This window comes from Rhinolophus hipposideros (genome assembly GCF_964194185.1).
Source record: "Rhinolophus hipposideros genome assembly, chromosome: 10".
NCBI lineage: Eukaryota > Metazoa > Chordata > Mammalia > Chiroptera > Rhinolophidae > Rhinolophus > Rhinolophus hipposideros.
In genome coordinates, this window is record NC_138056.1 from 12,006,435 (window position 1) to 12,029,037 (window position 22,603).

At 36.2% G+C, this 22,603-nt stretch overlaps 1 protein-coding gene across 1 annotated transcript; it reads right to left on the reverse strand.

Annotated features, from left to right (window-relative positions):
• Positions 1-4,736: 4,736 nt before the first annotated feature.
• On the reverse strand, positions 4,737-5,672 carry LOC308504318 (olfactory receptor 5L1-like; the record flags this gene model as incomplete). Its single annotated transcript, XM_081064665.1, has 1 exon — positions 4,737-5,672. One exon carries the CDS (start codon positions 5,670-5,672, stop codon positions 4,737-4,739), a length of 936 nt encoding a protein of 311 aa, XP_080920791.1.
• Between the last annotated feature and the right edge of the window lie 16,931 nt (positions 5,673-22,603).

Consider the following 22,603-nt stretch of genomic DNA (forward strand, 5'->3'; position numbering starts at 1 on the left):
CTCTACCCTTCCTCCTGGAAAGCAGGAAGAATATACCCATGATGTCATACACATATATGCAATGAAAACTAAGTGAAGAGACTCTGGACTGGAGCATAACCTGGCATTTTCTCCCTATCTTGAACTATTTTTAAAGAAGCGAAATCCTTCCTGAAGTCATGGTGTTCTTATTACCTGACCAAAAAACACCTGATTTATTTGCCCACTTAAAGTTAAACCAGGAATGTATACTTGGAAAATTGTTTTCCTAATGGTTTAGGCTGAAAATAAGAAATTAGTTTATGGTAAACCCAAAACAAAGAGCAAGGGGAATGGTAGAGGAGGGTAAAGGGGCTCTTATATAGACTGATAGAAGGAGAACTGATTCTGGGTGGTGAATATACAATGCAATATATAGATGACAGATTATAGAAATGTATACCTGAAACCTATATAATTTTGCTAACCAATGTCACCCCAAGAAATTCAATTACATTTTTTTAAAATCTCCAGACATTGTCAAATGTTCTAGTTGGGGTGGTGTGGGGTGGGGGTGCATAATGAATAGCTGTTGAGAACTATTCCTTATTTCCTTGATTCTGGTAGATTTTCATATTTCTTCTGTTTGACTTAAAACTAATGTACAAATTAAATACCATGTTTCCTTATATTTCAAATGATGTTATTACATGGGTTCAACAATATTTATTATTTTGAATCTGGGAAATGTGGTATGTAAAATTTTCTTTCTTATAATTTCTTCCCAGATATTTTTTGTTTTTGCCCATGTGAGCCAGAAGATTTTTTTTCTCATGGTCTAAAACCTTATTCTGAGCTGTTTCTATTTAGCAGACTTCTCCAGAAGGTTCATTTTTCTTCCTTTCCATTCAAATTTATTTAAGTATCTGCTTATTCTCCTTTGCACAACTCTTTTAAAAATTCACAAACGCAGAGAGAAATATACTGAAAACTCTCAGGGTCATTTTTTCTCCCACTCCCAGGAAACAGTTCTGGGGACACCGTTATGGAGGAGCTCAGTAGCCAGGCCCTCTATTCAAAACTCTGTAGAAAGTGCACACTTCCTGTTCCAGATAATTAATGTTCTCAGTGGCTCAGAATTTCCCCCAAATCATTTTTCCCATGAAAAACGGAATCCAAGGCACTTTCTTACTTTCATACAAAAAATATCCCTATTTTCTCAGATCTGCTAGTAGAAAAGACAAACTGCTAGAAGAAAAGGCAACCCCCTTTTGCCTCTGGAGAATGCGTTTGAGGGACATGCTGAGACTCTTTTTCTTTTTTTTTTTTGTCTGAACCTGCAGGAGGGGAGACTCCTATATCTACTTCCACTCCCTGTGGGACGAGCACCCAAGAGGAAATAGCTTCCTTTTTCTTGAGGCCTCAAAACAAGGAATTAAAATTAATTATTGTATTCTGGAGTAATTCTGGTTCATTGGCAACCCTGTAGGAAAACAACAGCAGCTTTAGAAACTAAATTATATGAAAGTTATTTAAATGACTTCTCCTCATGCGCCATCATTGCCATTCTCCAAAAATTTTTGTATAGCAAAAGTTATCTTTATTTACTCAACAAATATTTCTTTGTTAGCACATTGTTTTATTTAATTAAAATTATTATTGTAAATTGATTGAGGTTAATTAACAAAAAATGTATATATTTAAGGTGTACAACATTAAGTTCTGATATACATATACATTGTGAAATAATCACCACAATCAAGCTAATTGACATACCCATTATTTCACATAGTTACCATTTTCCTTTTTTTTAAGGGTGAGAAAACTTAAGTTTTATCCTCTTAGCAAAATTCAAGTATGCAATATAATATTTTTAACTATAGTGACATTGTTGTACATTTTATCTTAAAAATTTATTCATCTTCCTTAACTGAACTTTTTACCCAAAGACCAGCATTTCTCCATTTCCCCCTCCTTCAGGCCCTGGAAAGCACATTCTATTTCCTGCTTCCATGAGTCTGACTGTTTTGATTACACGTTCAGTGACATCATGCAGTATTGGTCTTCCATCAACAAATATTTATTAACTTCTACCATATCCTGGTCCGTGTGACTCATAATCACTCTCTGATTACACTAATCATACTAAGGTAGTGGGAAGACCTGCCTCAGGTCCCTCGGCTATTTTACTGTGATCCTGCCAATGGTATTAGGCACAGAGAACCCCCTCATATGTATTGTCCCCCAACATCAAGGGTAAAGGCTGCTCCCTTCAGTTAATAATCCTTGAATTCAATCATCTATGGAAGGACACTTTGGTGGTTTCCATGTCTTGACCACCATAAATAAAGCTGCAATGAACATCAGAGCACATATATCTTTATGGATAAATGTTTTCAGATTTTTTGGGGAGATAGCCAGGAAAGGGATTGCTGGGTCATATGGTAATTCTATTCTTAATTTTTGGGGGAACCTCCACACTGCCTTCAATAGCTGCTGCACAAATCTGCATTTCCCACCAACAGTGCATGAGGGTTCCTTTTTCTCCACAACCTCGCCAATACTTATTATTTATCTTGTTGATGATAGACATTTTAACTGGTGTGAGATGATATCTTATTGTGGTTGTTATTCGCATTTCTCAAATGATTACTGATGTTCAGCATCTTTTCATACGTCAATTGGCCATCTGTATATATACACAATGGAATACTATTCTGCCATAAAAAAATGAAATAGTGCCATTTGTGACAACATGGATGGATCCTGAGATTATTATCCTAAGCGAACTAAGTCAGACAGAAAAAGTCGAGAACCATATGATTTCACTGACATGTGAGATATAAAACTGAAAGGAAGAAAAAACAAGACAAAGAAGCAAAAACTGATAGACATAGACAATGGTTTAGTGGTTATGAGAGGGTAAAGCGGGAGGGAGGTGATAGAAGAGGACAAAGGGGGTTAATTATATGGTGATGGAAGGAGAACTGACTCTGGGTGGTGAACACACAATGTGATATATAGATGATGTATTACAGAATTGGACCCTTGAAACCTATGTAACTTTACTAACCATTGTTACCCCAATAAACTTTAATTTAAAAAAAATAATAATCCTTAAGTTAATACCCAGTATCCTCTTTGCACTCTTAGAGGCTGCCACACCTTAACATTCCAGGTGTTAAATTCCACTGACGATTTCTTTCTTAACTGGCCCTGACTGATACAACACTCAAGACCCCATGTGGCAATTTTGAGCCAATTCACAGATCTTGAAGGTCAACATAGTGCTCTAAGTTCATGTATTAAGCCCAACATGTATACCATTTATTCACCAGTATTTGTACATACAGCCATCTAATAAAAAGAAAAAGAAACTAATTTATAATATGCCTGTGACAGTGAAAGAGAAAAGGGTAAATGACCCCAGGCCACAAAGACTTTGTTTCATGCACGTTAACTGAGTAACTTCCTGGTCCCAGTGAGTACACATATGTTGTCACAAATTAGTATGAGTATAATGTTGAGAGGTTGTCAGTATTATTCAGTTTTTAAAATTGAGGAAACGGAGGGAACAAAGAAGTTTATACTATTTCTTGAATAAAAAAATCAGGGCCAAATCACCACTTATGGTTTTCATAAACTCAAGCTTAGTGCTAATATTGTTATAGTAACAAGGAGAGAAACTTCATTGAAGAAGTGAATGTAACATGGAAACTGGCATAAACATGATGAAAGTACAAACAAATTGTCAGTGGTGCATATGAATCTAAATTCAGTGCGGGAACGTGGTTCAGACACATAGAGAAAGGGTGAAAAAAAGGTCATTTCATCAAGAGCAAAAACACAACAAAGAAATTAAACAGAGGCTAGAAATCCACCAATAAGTCACAGAAAGAAATTGATAGACACAAATTATAATATAACCACGATAACAAGAAGTAATAGATAAAGTGAGAAAAAAGGACTACGTCAGAAATGCTGCCTCTCTTACCACTGGCTATGAAATGTATGCATACACTTAATATACACATAACACGCATGCTCTCAGAGACAGAGAGACAGAACGACGCAAGGGACAGAGCTAATTAAGTGCCACAAAGTGCCCTATGCTCTTTGCACATGACATATAATTTAATTTTCCCGAGATTTCTGTGAAAGAATTAACATTAATGTCTCCATTTTTCAGATCGGACAGTATCTGAAGTTCCAAAAACACTGGACACTAAAATGACAACAAAAAATAATAAAGGAAGCAAGAAATGAACAAGATGAAGAATAAATGTGTGTATATATACATATATATATATATATATATATATATATATATATATATATATATATATATACATTTGAAAGATGTGAATCTCTTTCTGTGTATAAACTGGCACAGGCGTGTTCTTCACTGTAAAGTAACAAAAATTCAATTTTAAAATGAATCATAGTTTCCACAATGGATAAGAAAGTGTGATTCTCGTGAGTTCTTCATTAAACTTAGGAAGGTTTTACCTCAAAAAAATGTGTATGTCTTAACAGTCCATTACCCATACCCATGTAAAACATTTTAGATGAATAAAGGCAAAGAGCTGGACTTCAAATTTGAAGTACAATCAAACTTACCCTTCTCAATTGCAAAGGCACAAAGATAAGTGAATCAAAATGACTCAGTCATAAAACTCTACTGCCTGGCTTTTCCCTCTACTCCAAGCCTAAGCCAGTCCATTCACCCCTCCACCAGCCTCCACATTGGGACCCTGAGATCTGCTAACAAATATTCTCTAGGAAAATATTTTGGAACCCAACACTTTTCTGAGAGCTTCTTTCACGTCCTTGTTCCTCAGGCTGTAGATCAGGGGGTTCAGCATGGGAATCACTACGGTGTAGAACACTGAGGCCACTTGGTCAGTATCCACACTGTTGCCAGAACCAGGCCGGCAATAAGTGAAAAGGATTGTCCCATGGAAGACAACGATGGCTGTGAGGTGGGAGGCACAGGTGGAAAACGCTTTGCGCCTTCCCTCTGCAGAGCGCATCCTCAAGATGGTGATGACAATAAACAAGTAGGAGGTGAGAATGATCACAGTGGTAATGACCTCGCCAAATGTGGTTACAATGTACAGTAGCAGTTCACTCATAGTGACATCAGAGCAAGCAAGAGATAAGAGCGGGGGCAGATCACAAAAGAAATGGTTTATCTCATGAGCTCTATAGGACGGGATTTCAAGAGCTAAACACAAGTGAGTCAGAGAGCACACAGTCCCACACAGGTAGCAGCCAGATACCAGCACCATACGGAGTTTCTGGGACATGGAGACCATGTAGAGCAGTGGGTTACAGATGGCCACAAAGCGGTCATAGGCCATCACAGCCAGTAAAAAGACCTCAGTTACCACACACGTGCAAAACAGGTAGAATTGCATTATGCATCCCAGAAAGGAAATGGCTTTGTCTTCGTTTAAGATATTGTACAGCATCTTTGGCACAATAGTCGTGGAACAGCAAAAATCCACAAAGGACAGGTGGCTGAGGAAAAAGTACATGGGAGTGTGAAGTCTAGAGCTGACCTGAATCAGTGCAATCATGCCCAGGTTGGCCAGAAACGTGACTCCATAGATGAGAAGGAAGAGGACAGAGAGAAAGACTCTCAGCTCAAGGGCATCTTTTAATCCAAGAAGAACAAACTCTGTCACGGTGCTACAGTTCTCCTTGCCCATGTCCCTACTTAATTGCGGTTAGAGGAGAATATTAACAGTGACGCTCCATTATATGATCCCCAATTCAGTTTTGACTGTCTCCTAAAAAAGACATGAGAATAAGTAGAATAGTTGTTTTTTTCAGCAAATAGGACACTGCACTTGTGAAGTTTAGGAAAAGTCCAAACATTGTAGCATACAAATAAATAGAGCTCACAGTTTCATTCAGATCACACAAAAGCATTCACATATATAATATCCTATGTGATTCCCTAAGCTAACAATTTTGAGCCTTGAGCCTTGAAGGAATTTTTAGAAAGACATTTAGAAAGACATTTTTAGAAAGGCATTTTAGAAAGACATTATTTAATTAGCCATATTGTTTTATGAAATTCAAATCTCATTTTTCTTGCTGACTTTTTAGTCAGTACTGGAAATAATGGGATTCCAGGAAATAGAGCTTTAAAATATATAGTATCCTTCACTGTTTAACATTGAAATGATGAGAAGTATGTTTATTTAAGATTGTTAATCCTCAAGTGTTTGTTTTTTATCAACTTTTTAGATGGACAAAGTCACTTTTATGCATTTTTCTATAAAATTAGTATCATGATTTTGTTAATTAGCTATTTAGTGTCAGTCATTATTCAGTGAATTAGTACTTTTGGTTTCAAATTTCCAGTAACAAGGACTGTGAATCTTATCATGATCTATTAGACAAATGACTTCACTGCTTTAAATCTATTTGCAGAACTAATCAAAGATGTGAATATAAAATTTTAACAAAAATGTTTGCTGCCACATTGCAGCATTACTTTCAAGAGCAAAACTTAGAAATAAAGTATCAAACAAGAGGGAAACGGTCCAAGTTATCGTACATGTACATTATGGAAAACTACACAGCTATTAAAATGATCTTTTTGAAGAACTTTTAATGACCTGAAACATAACTATGATAAAATGGCAAGTGAAAAAATAGTCAGCCAGATTGCACAGATAGGATATCATATATGTATATATAAGTTGAATTGTATATTTAATCCCCACAACACACATGAACCATAAATATTATATTCTAATCACTTATTTTAAAAAAAAAGCAATGCAGACACTTTCCTGAATTCTCACAGAACATAAGTATTATGAGCAGAAGGGTGTTATTGTTTAGTAAGGGTGGGAAACATTCAAGGCCTTTGACATAGAGAAAATGCCAACAGAGGGTGAGGGCACCCCCACTTATTCTCTCCCTCGTGACCTTTGGCAGATTTATCATGAATGTACCAGGTGGTTATTCCTGATAGACAGATATTATGGACTCAAACCCAACATAGCCAAGTATTCTCCTCGTTCTTCAAATGATTTGAAAGAGGCGAAGGATACGGTCATTAACAAATGAGAAACAAAAACTCATAGGCACAGACAATAGTTTAGTAGTTACTAGAGGGTAAGGGGTTGTGTGGCGGGTGGAAGATGAGGGTAAGGGGGATCAAATATATGGTGATGGAAGGAGAACTGATTCTGGGTGGTGAACACACAATGGGATTTATAGATGATGTAATACAGAATTGTACACCTGAAATCTATGTAATTTTACTAACAAATATCACCCCAATAAATTTAAAAAAAAAAAAAAAGAAATCCCACCTTCAAAACAATTACTCCAATGATATGGTTTTCTGTCTTCAACACCCAGTAAAAGTGAGTTATTTGTCTTTCTGGGGGGAGTTCAAAGTAGTTCATAATTTTGAAGAGTCTTTTTCTGTTTTCAAGTCTAAAGATGCAAATTCAGGCTGCTGATTACTTATAGAGCAGTGTTTCTTAATCAGGAATGATTCTGATTCCCATGGGGCATTTGGCAATGTCTGAAGACATTTTGGTTGTCACAATAGACAGGGATGCTACTGACATCTAGTAGGTAGTGACTATGGGTGCTGCTAAACAAATGCAATGCATATGACAGCCACCCCTCCCCATACCACCCATGCAAATACCCAAATGTTATCTGGTCCAAAATGTCAACAGTACCAAGGTTGACAAATATGCTCCAGAGAGACACTTCAACGTGTTTTGCATAAGGCCAAAATAATTCCTCTCCTTTCTGCTTCAGAAGTGGTTCACAAGTTCGTGTCTCTCCATGAGCTGTCCCAAGGGCACCTTACTGCCACTCTCAGTATCAGAGTGACCATCGGGAGAATTTCCTGCAATCTTTACCAGGGTCTGTGGATGGAGATAATGTGAGAGAGTGGGAATAGAGAAGGAGGGAGAAATCAAGCATTGTTCCCAATTTGTTTACACTCTTCCCTTTCACACTGAAAACTGTCACGATATTTTCGGTTCCACAGATTAAATTGTTCCCATGTCCTACTGAGATTGTTTCTCTATACACAAAGAGAAAACAGTTTCCTAAAGGAGAGCTCAAAACATGAAATTCCTTAAAACACTCTTTAAGAAATGGCTAAATACATATTTTTGAAAATATGTCTAATATTACTGCTCACTTTACAATTCTTCCTTGTCTTACATGTGACTCTATAAATTACCCAAGGAGGAGTGAAAGAGAGAGAGAGAGAGAGAGAAAGAGAGAGAGAGAGAGAGAGAGAGAGAGAGATCCCAGAACACATCATTCATGTTCATTCCCCCCAAAAAACCAACGTGTAGTCCAACCAACCAACCTGTGGAATAGACATTGCCTCCCCTGCTTCTGAGGATGTAATGAGGAAAATATTACGAGCTTTATGTATTTTACATGTGTGTATCTCTGGGGCCCATGTTTCTTAAGCCTCCCAAAGCAATCATTGATCTCTGTGGGACAATAAGATACAAAGAAAACAGCACCATCTTGGGACTCCAACAGTTAATGACTTCTGTGAGTCATAAACAGGCGGAAAACTATCCCAACTTGGTACATATTATTATAATCCAACACAATAACTTCAGAGCTCATGATGAATTGCAGAGCATTTTATGCTGCACCCAAGCATTGCTCTGTGAGCCAGAACTCACACTGACATTATGGCATCTATGAATGGGTCTTACAGACTTTGTGTGTCTTATATTCACAAGCTCCTTCCTGAAGGGCATAAGGTGTGCAAGCACACCAGAGTTCCTCCAAATACCAGAAAGGGGTGGGAATAATCAACCTTCTTACTGAGAATAATAACTGCTCATGTTTACTGACCACTTCCTATGTGCTAGGTACTGTCTGAACACAATGATTTAGACATTTCATCTTTATAAAAATACTCGTGAGGTCAGTGGGTATGCACCTTTACGAATGAAGTGACTGAGGCTTAGACGAGAGTAACTTGCCCAAGTCCCATGGAATAATGGATACAATGAGGCAATATGCTGCTTTTTGGTCTGTGCCACCCACCTGCGTGAGGAAGAGCCGATCTACGGAACGGAGCCAGGATGGCATACTTCCTACTCAGTTCCAGAGGCCTCAGGGATCTCTCTCAGGTCTGCTCCTTCTCTGACTATGTAACATCTCCCCAACCCAATGGTGTTCAAACCACTATCCGTGGATGTGCCCTGGGATATAACAACATTTAAAAAAATCTGTGCTTGTAATTAGTTACAGGTAATCAATTTCTAAATTCTCAACAAACTATAAAAGTTTTCCTGAAATTGATTCACCAGATAATTTCCCAAGTCTGAGCAGTGTTTTTAGGTTGCAACGAGAAATCAAAAATATGTTAAATTTTCTAAACTCATCCACTATTGGTGGGAATGTAAATTGGTACAGCCACTATGGAAAACAGTATGGAGGTGCCTCAAAGAATTATGAATAGAATTACCATATAACCCAGAAGTTCCTCTGCTGGGTATCTACTCCAAAAAGTCTGAAAACATTTATCCATAAATATATACAAGGTCTGAAAATTATGTTTGTAATTTTGTTGCAAAGATATTGCTAACCATTTTTGATATCAGAGGGAGTATTCATTACAAATTTGTACCAATTGGACAAGCAGTTAACCAAGTTTATTATTTGGAAGTTCTGAAAAGGCTGCATGAAAAAGTTAGATGCCCTGAACTTTTTGCCAACAATTCAAGACTCTTGCACCACAACAATGCACCAGCTTGCACAGCGCTGTCTGTGAGGGAGTTTTTAGCCAGTAAACAAATAACTGCATTGGAACACCCTCTCTACTCAACTGATCTGGACCCAGTGACTTCAGTCTTTACCCAAAGATAAAGGAAATGTTGAAAGGTAGACATTTTGATGACATTCAGGACATCAAGTGTAGATAAAATGACAACAGTGCCGATGGCCATTCTAGAAAAAGTTCCAGAATTGCTTTCAAGGGTAGATTAGGCGCTTGCATCTGTGCAATGCTTTGAAGGTGACCATAGTGATATTCAGCAATGAAGTATGTAGCACTTTTTCTAGGAAGAGTCCATGAACTTACTTGTCAGACATCGTATGTACTCCAATGTTCATTGCAGCATTATTTATGGTGGAAGACATGGAAACAACAAAAGTGTTTGGATAAAGAAGACGTGCATATATACAAAATGGAATACTACTCTGCCATAAGAAAAGATGAAACACTGCCATTAATGACAACATGAATTGATCTTGAGGTTATTATGCTAAGTGAAATAAGGCAGGCACAAAAAGTTGAGAACCATATAACTTCACTCATGGGGGGGGGTTAAAACTGAGGGCAACAAAAGAACAAAACAAACAAATAAATAAAAACTCATAGACACAGGTAACAGTTTAGTGGTTACCAGAGGGTAAGGGCTGAGGGGAGATGGTAGAATAGGGTAAAGGGGGGTCAAATATATGGAGATGGAAGGACAATTGAATCTAGGTGGTAAACACAACGTAATACACAGGTTATGTATTATGGAATTGTACACTTGAAACCTATGTAGTTTTATTGGCCATTGTCATCACAATAAATTTTAATAGAAAAGAAAAAAGTTCTAAACTTTTACTTGCATTGTTTTAATGACTGTCTCTAAGTAGAAGAATAACAGATATACTTAATTGTTATGTAAGACTTGGGAAGGTCTTTGTAGTATGGTAACCTTCTCAGAAATTAAGAAAGTGATGGTTCTAATGATTCCATAACAAACAGCTCCAAAACATATTAGTTCAAAACAGCAACTACTTATTTCAAGGGTCACTATTACATGAGTCAGGTGCTTTTGCTGCTCTGATCCTGTCATAGCTGATTTTGGCCTGTTTTGCTTATGTGAAGGATATCAGCTTGGCAGGATGGATGATCTAAGATGGCTTCAAGTTCAACTACGGCAGTCGGCTAGATGCCCACTCATGTGCTGGGGGTGTGGGCTATGTTTCTCATTATCCAATATGCTAGTCTGTGCTTGTTCACATGGCAGCTTTTCTAAGAGATTTTGTAAATTCCAAGAGATTGTAGAAAAGCCACATGGCCTCTCAGAGGCATGAAACCGACACAATGTCACTTCAGCTACCTTCTGTTAGTCCAACTTAGTCACAAAAGCAGCCTACATTCCAGGAGTGGAAAAACTGATTCCACCACTTGACCAGAGGAGGTGCAAAAGGGGCATGGATCCTGGGAAGACTGGAGAATTTGGATCATGTTGTAATCCATGACACTGGGTAACAAATCCTTTTCAAAGATGTAATTTCCAAAATTTTGGCTTTCCACAAAATTGGAAGACAATCTAATTTTGTTTAATGCATTATTTTAAAAAAAACTGATGAAAGATCAATGTGAGAAACTGGTACATAACGTGAATGGAGTTGAGAGTTGAGGGATCTTACTATTACAGCACAAGCTGATAAAGTTTTTATTCCCATTTACCTTTAATGTGATCAAGTATTCTCAGTACTCTCAATTGAAACCTATATGGTTCTGATGCACCACAATAAATTGAGGTGAACAATTAAATTAGCTGTTTAAATGGATTTTAAAATAGATCCAGTAAGGTATTTAAAGCCACATGAGATCAATTCCTGTTCCTTGAAAAGTGTAGTAAGTTCTGTTCAAGTAGGATGAGACCTACTGTGATCCTATATAGCATTTTTTTTAAGTTAGTCTATCAGTAGCCTAAATTCACAACATATGAGGTCCTATACAATTCCCTTGTTGGGGAATATGTCAAATTTCCTTGAGATGAGTGGCTCATGAGTACTCTCTAAATTTGGAATTATGCCAAATGAAAAAAGCAATTTAAATATATAGTGAAATCCATCATTATTTTTACATGTCAAATTAACAAAGTGATTTAATTAATTATAATAATTCTCATCAATGTCAATAGTACCTCAGTAAGATATAGCTCTTGTATAAATCTTTCTGGACAGTAATTAGGAAACATATCAAAGGCTTAACCGTGACAATAGCAAAAGTTGTCCGATATCATTTATGAGAGATTTTATTCTTAGTAAGCTGTCTCAAGAAAGTTTAATTACATTGACAAATTGTGAAATACTACATCCAAAACTACATTGAAGCATTGTTTATAATATTCACAATGGTTAAATTAATTGTCAAAAGAGAAATTGTTAAACTATGGTACATCATATCTAAGGCAGAAAGTTACATTATTGAAAATGCTGTGGAGATGGTTATTTAAAAAAATGCCTAGTACACTTGGTGTATATATATGTAGATTTAAATAAAATGTATATGTTGAGGTATGAATACAAAGATAACTCTTTTACCCACATTGAAAAAGAGGTTAAAATCCTGCTCAAACTCTTGCAAAAAATTGAAGAAGAGTCAGTACTCCCTAACTCATTTTATGAGGCCAACATTACCCTGATACCAAAACCTGGTAAGGACAACACAAAAAAAGAAAACTACAGACCTATATCTCTGATGAATACAGATGCTAAAATCCTAAACAAAATTCTAGCAAATCGAATACAACAATGCATCAAAAAGATTATTCATCACGACCAAGTGGGGTTCATCCCCGGGGCACAAGGATGGTTCAACATTCGCAAATCCATCAATGTGATACATCACATAAACAAAATAAAGAACAAAAATCATATGATTCTATCAATTGATGCAGAAAAAGCATTTGATAAGATACAACATCCATTTATGATTAAAACACTTACTAAAATTGGTATAGAAGGAAAATACCTCAACATAATAAAGGCCATATACGACAAGCCCTCAGCTAATCTCATAATTAATGGTGAAAAGCTGAAGCCCTTTGCTCTACGTTCAGGAACACGACAAGGTTGTCCCCTATCACCTCTGCTTTTCAACATAGTGTTGGAAGTCCTCGCCAGAGCTATCAGGCAAGAGAAAGAAATAAAAGGCATCCAAATTGGGAATGAAGAAGTTAAATTGTCACTCTTTGCAGATGACATGATGCTATATATAGAAAACCCTAAAGACTCCACCAAAAAGCTATTAGAAACAATCAATGAATACAGTAAAGTTGCTGGCTACAAAATCAACGTACAAAAGTCCATTGCTTTCTTATATACCAACAATGAAATCTCAGAAAAAGAGATAGAAAAAACAATTCCTTTTGCAATTGCAGCAAAAAGAATAAAATACCTAGGAATAAACTTAACCAAGGATGTGAAGGATTTATATGCTGAAAACTATAAGACATTTTTGAAAGAAATTGAAGAAGACACAAAGAAATGGAAAGACATTCCGTGCTCATGGATTGGAAGAATCAACATAGTTAAAATGGCCATATTACCCAAAGCCATATACAGATTTAATGCAATCCCCCATTAAAATCCCAATGGCATTTTTTAAAGAAATAGAACAAAAAATCATCAGATTTGTTTGGAACCACAAAAGACCCCGAATAGCCAAAGCAATATTAAAGAAAAAGAACAATACTGGAGGTATCACACTCCCTGATTTTTCCTTGTACTACAGGGCTACAATAATCAAAACAGCTTGGTATTGGCGGAAAAACAGACACATAGACCAATGGAATAGAATTGAGAACCCAGAAATAAAACCACATAAATATGGACAGATAATTTTTGACAAAGAAGCTAAAAACATACAATGGAGGAAAGACAGCCTCTTCAATAAATGGTGCTGGCAGAATTGGATAGCTACGTGCAAAAGAATGAAACTGGACTGCTATCTGTCACCATGTACCAAAATTAATTCAAAATGGATCAAAGACTTAAGCATAAGACCTGACACAATAAACTGCATTGAAGAAAACATAGGTACTAAACTTATGGACCTTGGGTTCAAAGAGCATTTTATGAATTTGACTCCAAAGGCAATGGAAGTAAAAACTAAAATAAACAAATGGGATTATATGAAACTGAAAAGCTTCTGCACAGCAAAAGAAACTATTGGCAAAATAATGAGGCAACCAACTGAATGGGAGAAGATTTTCGCAAACAGTTCCTCTGATAAGGGGCTAATATCCAAAATATACAAGGAACTCATGAAACTCAACAACAAAAAAACAAACAACCCAATTGAAAAATGGACAGAGGACCTGAAGAGACATTTCTCCAAAGAGGATATACAAATGGCAAATAGACATATGAAAAAATGCTCAACATCGCTAATCATCAGAGAAATGCAAATGAAAACCACAATGAGATATCACCTCACCCCAGTCAGAATGGCTTTCATCAACAAAACAAATAGTAACAAGTGTTGGAGAGGCTGTGGAGAAAAAGGAACTCTCATACACTGTTGGTGGGAATGCAGACTGGTGCAGCCGCTATGGAAGGCAGTGTGGAGGTTCCTCAAGAAATTACGAATAGAATTACCATATGACCCAGCAATCGCTCTCCTGAGTATCTACCCCAAAAATATAAAAGCATCTCTCTATAGAGAGACGTGTACTCCAATGTTCATTGCAGCTTTGTTTACGGTGGCCAAGACATGGAAACAACCAAAATGTCCTTCGATAGATGAATGGATAAAGAAGTTGTGGTACATATACACAATGGAATACTATTCGGCGTTAAGGAAAGATGATATAGGAGCATTTGTGACAACATGGATGGATCTCGAGAGAATAATGCTAAGTGAAATAAGTCAGACAGAAAAAGCAGAGAACCCTATGATTTCACTGATATGTGGTATATAAACCAAAAAGAACAAGACAAACAAATGAGAAACAAAAACTCATAGACACAGACAATAATTTAGTGGTTACCAGAGGGTAAGGGGGTGGGGGGTGGGTGATGAGGGTAAAGGGGATCAAATATATGGTGATGGAAGGAGAACTGACTCTGGGTGGTGAACACGCAATGGGATTTATAGACGATGTAATACAGAAGTGTACACCTGAAATCTATGTAAATTTACTAACAATTGTCACCCCAATAAAATTAATTAAAAAAAAAAAAAGTAAATTAAAAAAAAAAAAAAAAAAGAGGTTAAGTGAAAACTTTCCCAGTTTCTCTCAAGTACTTGCTTTGGTGAAATGGTTACATTGAATTTCTATGATCTACTATTCAGCCTGTCCTTAAACAAAAAAGCATATGAAAGTTGGGACTTTATTCTCTGCCCTTCCTCCCAGACTGCAGGAAGAATATACCCATGACGTCATACACACACACACACACACACACACACACACACACACAATGAAAACTGAGTGAAGAGATTCTGGACTGGCATATAACCAGGTATTTTCTCCATATCTTGAACAAATTTAAGAAGTAAAAATAAATCACCCTACTGAAGTCATGGTTTTCTAATTACCTGACAAAAAAAAAAAAACCCTAAATTATTTGCCTACTTCAGAGTTAAAACAGGAAAACCTACTTGGAAAATTGTGTTCCTAATGGTCTAGACTGATAATAAGAAATTAGTTTATGGTAAACCCAAAACAAGGGGCAAGAGGTGAGGTAGAGAAAGTAAAGGGGGTCAAATATATGATGATGGAAGGAGAACTGACTCTGGGTGGTAAGAACACAATACGATGTATAGATGATATGATACTGAACTGTACACTTGAAACCTATGTCATTTTATTAACCATTGTCACCGCCAGAAATTAATAAAAATTAACAAAAAAGTCCTCAGACATTGCCACGTGTCTCCTTGGGGTTATGGGGGTGTGTGGAGTGGTATGAGGGTGCATGACCCCCAGTTGTTGAGAACTACGGCCTTATTTCCTTGACTCTGGTAGATTTTCATATTTCTTTTGGTTGACTTAAAAATAATGTACAAATTATATACCATGTTTCCTTATCTGTCAAATAATGTCATGACATAGGTTCAACAATTTGTATTATCTTTGACTCTGAGAAACCTGGTATGTAAAATATTCTTCCTTATAATTTTCTCCTGGAAACTTTTTTTCTTTTTCTCCTTGTGGGTCATAATATTTTTCCCCATTGTCTAAAATCTTATTGTGAGCTGTTTCTATATATTAGATTTCTTCAGAAGGTTCATTTTACTTCTTTTCAATACAAATTTATTTAAATACCTGCCTATTCTCCCTGGCAAAACTCTTTCAAAAATTCAGAAAGGCAGAGAGATATATACCTGAAACTCTCAGGGTCGTTCTTTCTCCCACTCTCAGGAAACAGTTGTGGGGACACTGCTAAAGGAGGACCTCAGTAGCCAGGGCCTATTCAAAACTCTGAAGAAAGTGAGCACTTCCTGTTCAGATAATTAATGTTCTCAGTGGCTCAAAATTTCCCCCAAATCATTTTTCCCATGAAAGAGTGACTGAATCTAAGGCATTTCTAGATACCATTCATTAAAAAGAATATCCATATTTTCTCAAGTCTGGAAATAAACCTTCTAGTAGAAAAGGCAGCACCCTTCTGCCTCTGGAGAACGGATTTGAGAGAGACGCTACTTGATTCCTGTGCCACAAGGACCCAAGAGGACATAGCTTCCTTCTTTGCAAAGCCTCAAAACAAGCAATTAAAATTAATTATTGTTTCTTGGTGTGATTCAAGTTTCTTAAAAACCCTGTTTTTAAGAAAATAAGAGCAGCTTTGGAAACATTTTATATGCAGGTTAATCAAAAGTTTAAATGACTTCTCCCATGCACCATGATTATTCCCATAGTCTCCAAAAATTTTTGTATAACAAGTCATAGCAAAGTTATCTTTATTTATTTAACAGATATGTCTCTTTTACAGCACATTGTTTTATTCTTTTTAAATTATTTCTTGTATGTTTATTGAGTTGTAATAACCAAATAAAAATTATGTTTATTTAAGGCATACTACTTCATGCTCTGGTATACGTCTTCATTGTGTAATAGTCACCACAATCAAGCTAGTTAACGTATCTATCACTTCACACAGTTACCGTTTTCCTTCTTTCTTTTTAATGGTGAGAAAATTTAACTTTTAACCTCACAGGAAACTTCAAGTATACAATATAATATTGTTAACTATAGATACATTGTTGTACATTTTATCTTAAAAATTTATTCACCTTCCTTAACTGAACTTCATATCCAAAGACCAGCATTTCTCATTTCCCCCTCCTCCAGCCCCTGGCAAGCACATTCTACCTCTACCTCCATGAGTTTCACTGTGTCGATTACACATATCAATGACATCATGCAGTATTTGTCTTTCAACAAATATTTCTTAAGTTTCTACTATGTCCTGGTCCCTGTGGGGCATAACCGCTCTCTGATTACACTAATCACACTAAGGAAGTGGGAAGACTTGCCTTCAGGTCTCTCAGCTGTTTCAATGTGATTTGGCCAATGGCATTAGGCACAGAGCACCCCTTCATATACACTGTCCCCCAACAGCAAGAGTAACGGCTGCTCCCTGCAGTTAATAATCTTTAAATTAACACCCAGTGTCCCCTTTGCACTCTTTCAGGCTTCCAAAATCTAACATTCCACATATTAAAGTCCACTGAGGATTTCTTTCCTATGAGTCCCTGACTGATACAACACTCAAGACCCTGTGGGACAATTTTGAGCCAATTCACAGATCTTGAAGGTCAACACAGTGCTCTAAGTTCATGTATTACCCAACATATATACCAGTATTTGAATGTACAACCATCTAATAAAAAAAAAAAAAGAAACTGACTTATAAAATGCCAGTGACAGTAAAGAGAAAAGGGTAAATGATCCCAGGCCTCAAAAACTTCATTTCACACACATTAGCTGAGTAACTTCCTGGTCCCAGTGAGTACACATATGTTGCCAAAACTTAGTATGTGCATAATGTTGAGAGGTTATCAGTATTATTTAATGTTTTAAATTGAGGAAACTGAGGAATGATAAAGTTCGTAGTATTTTTCAAATAAAAAATTCAGGTCTAGCCACCACTCCAGGTTTTCATAAACTCAAGCCAAGTGCTAATATTATTATAGATACAAGGACAGAAGCTTCATTGAACAAGTGAATGTAACATAGAAATTGGCATAAACATGTTGAAAATACAAACAAATTATCAATGGTGCACATGAATCAAAATTCAGTGAAGGGATGTGGTTCAGACACATAGAGGAAAGATCAGAAAAGGTTATTTCATCAAGAGCAGAAACACAACAAAAAATATAAACAGAGGTTGAAGTCCACGTATAATTCACAGTAAGCAAATTGTAAAATAACCATGATGACAAGAAGTAAAAGACAAAGTGAGAAAAAAGGCTAAAGTCAGAAATGCTGCCAAACTTAACACTGGTTATTAATTGTATGCATACATTTAATATACATATATATACACATACACTCAGAGACAGAGAGACAGAGCGACACAAGAGACAGAATGAATTCTGTCCCCACTTATCTGGGCGGATGCCCACAGGAGTAAACAGAGCTGCTGAAACACAGAGCCTCTGAATCTGGTGCAGGAAGAGCTTGGGAGCTTCAGAAGCTCTCCGCATCCCCACAGAAGTGGTGCCCTATGACCCAGGCAAACTGTTCATAGAGGAGAATCCCGCATTCCAGGGAATCCCTCCATTGTTTGAGAAGCCGAAATAGTGCAGAGAAAATATAACACTACAGTGTGAGAGAGAAAAAAAGGCTGCAGTTGGAGAGAAAATAAAATATTCTACCAACACCTACTGAAAAACAAAAGAAAAACATCTTTCTATCAACCTGTTGCAGAACCCACTCCTATAGATGTCTAGGAAGAAAAATGATAAATCATTAATTGCCATGAATAACCAAGGTAACAAGACAGCTCAGGAAGAAAATGAAAAGTCTCCAGAAAATGAACTTAAAGACATGGAAATATGTGACTTAAATGACAGAAAATTCAAGATTGCAGTTCTGAAAAAACTCAACGAGATGCAAAAAAACAGAGACAGTCAGTGTAATGAACTCAGAAACACAATCAAAGAACAAAATGAACAAGTTACCAAACAGATTGAAATTTTAAAATCGAACCAAATAGAATTTCTGGATATTAAGGACTAAATAAAATAAATGAAGAGTGAAATAGCCAGCTTAGGTAGTAGAGTTGACCAGATGGAGGAAAGAATCAGTGACATCAAAGATAGAAATCTGGAAATAACACGGATGGAAGAAGAAAGAGACTTGAGACTTAAAAGAAATGAAAGAACTCTACAAGAACTTTCTGACTCCATCAGAAAAAGCAATATAAGAATAATGGGCATACCAGAAGGAGAAGAAAGAGAGAAGGGATCAGGGAGTTTATTCAAACAAATAGACGATGAGAATTTCCCAAACTGGTGGAAAGAACTGGATTATCGAAGCCAAGAGGCAAATAGAAAACATAATTACCTCAACACAACAGGCCTTCTCCAAGGCACATTGTATTGAAGCTGTCAAAATTTAACAACAAAGAGAGAATCCTCAAGGCAGCCAGGGAAAGAAGATGGTAACTTACAAAGGAAAGCCCGTTAGATTATCATCAGATTTTTCAGCAGAAACTCTACAAACCAGGAGGGAGTGGAATCAAATATTCAAACTACTAAAAGAGAGAAATTATGAGCCAAGAAAAATACATCCAGCACAGATATCCTTTGCATATGAAGGAGGAATAAAGACCTTTCCAGACACACAGAAGCTGAGGGAATGTTCTAACCCACAACCTGCACTACAAGAAATCCTGAAGGAGGCTATTCGACATAAAAGGGGGGAGAGCTAAGGCCTGAACCAGAATATGGGAATGGGGAAAGCAAGTATGCTGAAAAAAAATGGAATACTCTAAATATGAAACTTTCTTTTACATAAACTTAATGGTAACCACCCAACAAAACATCCAGAACTGAAATATATAACACAATAAAAGAAGAAACAGAGGAAAAAAATCATAGAATACCACCACACAGAAATAACAGACAACAACAAAAAGCAAAGAAACAATGAAGACACAGTCTTACCAGAAAACCAAAGATAAACTGATAGGAAATCCTCACATATCAATAATCACCCTAAATGTAAATGGACTGAACTCACCAATAAAGAGACACAGAGTAGCAGATTGGATCAAAAAACTAAACCCAACCATATGCTGCATCCAAAAGACACATCTCAGCTACAAGGACAAACACAGATTCAAAGTGAAAGGGTGGCAATTGACACTCCAAGCAAATGCATCCAGAGAAAATCAGGTGTATGCATACTGTATCAGATGATATCAGATGAAACAGACTTCAGGATAAAAAAAGGTAACAAGAGACAAAGATGGATATTTCATAATGATAAAGGGGACTATACAACAAGAAGACATAACAGTCATCAATATTTATGCCCTAATCAGGGAGCACTGAAATATACCAAGTATCTACTAACAGAACTAAAGGGAGAAATTGACCAAAACACAATTACAGTAGGGGACATAAATACATCATTGACAGCTATGGATAGATGATCCAAACAGAAAATAAATAAAGAAATAGAAGCTCTAAATGACACATTAGACCAAATGGACATAATTGGCATTTGTAGAGCACTTCACCCTAGAACATCAGACTATACATTTGTTTCTAGTGTACATGGAACATTCTGAAGGATAGATCATATATTGGGACATAAAACTAGCATCAGCAAATTTAAGAAGATTGAAATCAAACCAAGCACATTCTCTGATCACAAGGCTTGAAATTAGATATGAATTGCAAACAGAAAGCTGGAAAAACCACAAATATGTGGAGATTAAACAACATACTTTTAAAGAATGACGAGGTCAAAGAAGAAATAAGAGGAGAGATCAAAAGATACATAGAAACAAATGCGAATGAAAATACATCTTATCAAAATTTTTGGGATGCAGTGCAAGCAGTTTAGGAGGGAAATTTATATCATTACAGGACTATCTCAAGAAACAAGAAAAATCCCAGATAAACAACATCACGTTACACCTTAAAGAACTAGAAAAAGAAGAACAAATGAAATCCAAGGCCAGCAGAAGAAAGAAAATAATAAAAAACAGAGCAGAACTAAATGCAATAGAGAACAAAAAGACAATAGAAAAAATTAATGTAACAAAGAGGTAGTTCTTTGAAGAGATTAATAAAATCGACAAACACTTGGCTATACTCAATAAGACAAAAACAGAAAAGACACTAATAAAATCAGAAATGAAAGAAGGGAAGTTATCACTGATGCCACAGAAATACAAAGGATCATCCAAGAATACTATGAAGGACTATATGCCACCAAATTCAATAACCTAGAAGAAATGGACAAGTTCTTAGAAATATATAGCCTTCCTAGGCTGAATCTTGAAGAATTGGAAAATCTAAATAGACCGATCACCAGTAAGGAAATTGAATCAGTCATTGGAAACCTTCCCAGAAGCAAAAATTCTGGACCAGATGGCTTCACTAGTGAATTCTACCACACATTCAAAGAAGATAATACCTGTCTTATTCAAACTCTTCCAAAAAATTGAAGAAGAGACAGTATACCCTAACTCATTTTATGAGGCCAACATTACCCTGATACCAAAACCTGGTAAGGATAACAGAAAAAAGGAAAACTACAAACCAGCATCTCTGATGAACACAGAAGCAAAAATCCTAAACAAAATTCTAGCAAATCGAATACAACAATGCATTAAAAAGATTATTCATCACGACCAAGTAGGGTTCATCCCAGCGGCACAAGGATGGTTCAACATATCCAAATCCATCAATGTGATACATCACATAAACAAAATAAAGGACAAAAATCATATAATTATATCAATTGATGCAGAAAAAGCATTTGACAAGATACAATATCCATTTGTGATAAAAAAACACTTAATAAATTATGTATAGAAGAAAAATACCTTAAGTTAATAAAAGCAATATAGGACAAACCCTCAGCTAATATCAGAATTAATGGTGAAAAACTGAAGCCCTTTCTTCTATGTTCAGTAACATGACAGGGCTGTCCGCATCAGCTCTGCTTTTCAACATAGTGTTGGAAGTCCTTGCCAGAGCAATCATGCAAGGGAAAGAAATAAAAGGCATCCAAGTTGGGAATGAAGAAGTTAAATTGTCACTCTTTGCAGATGACATGATGCTACATACAGAAAACCCTAAAGACTCCACCAAAATGCTATTAGAAACAATGAACGAATACAGTAAAGTTGCTGGCTACAAAATAAACATACAAAAGTCCATTGCATTCCTATATACTAATAATGAAATCTCAGAACAAGAAATAAAAAATAAAAACAAAAACAAAAACAAAAAACAATTCCTTTTTCAATTGCAACAAAAAGAATACAATACCTAGGAATAAACTTAACCAAGGATGTGAAAGACTTATATGCTGACAACTATAAAACATCTTTTTAAAAAATTGAAGAAGACACAAAGAAATGCAAAGACATTCCATGCTCATTTATTGGAAGAATCAACATAGTTAAAATGGCTGTATTACCCAAAGCAATACACAGATTTAATGTAATCCCCATCAAAATCCCAATGGCATTTTTTAAAGAAATAAAACCAAAAAAAAAAAATCATCAGATTAGTATGGAACATCAAAAGACCCGGAATTGCCAAAGGAATTCTAAGAAAAAAGAACAATGCTGCAGGTATCACACTCCTGACTTTAGCTTGTACTACAGGGCAACATTAATCAGAACAGCA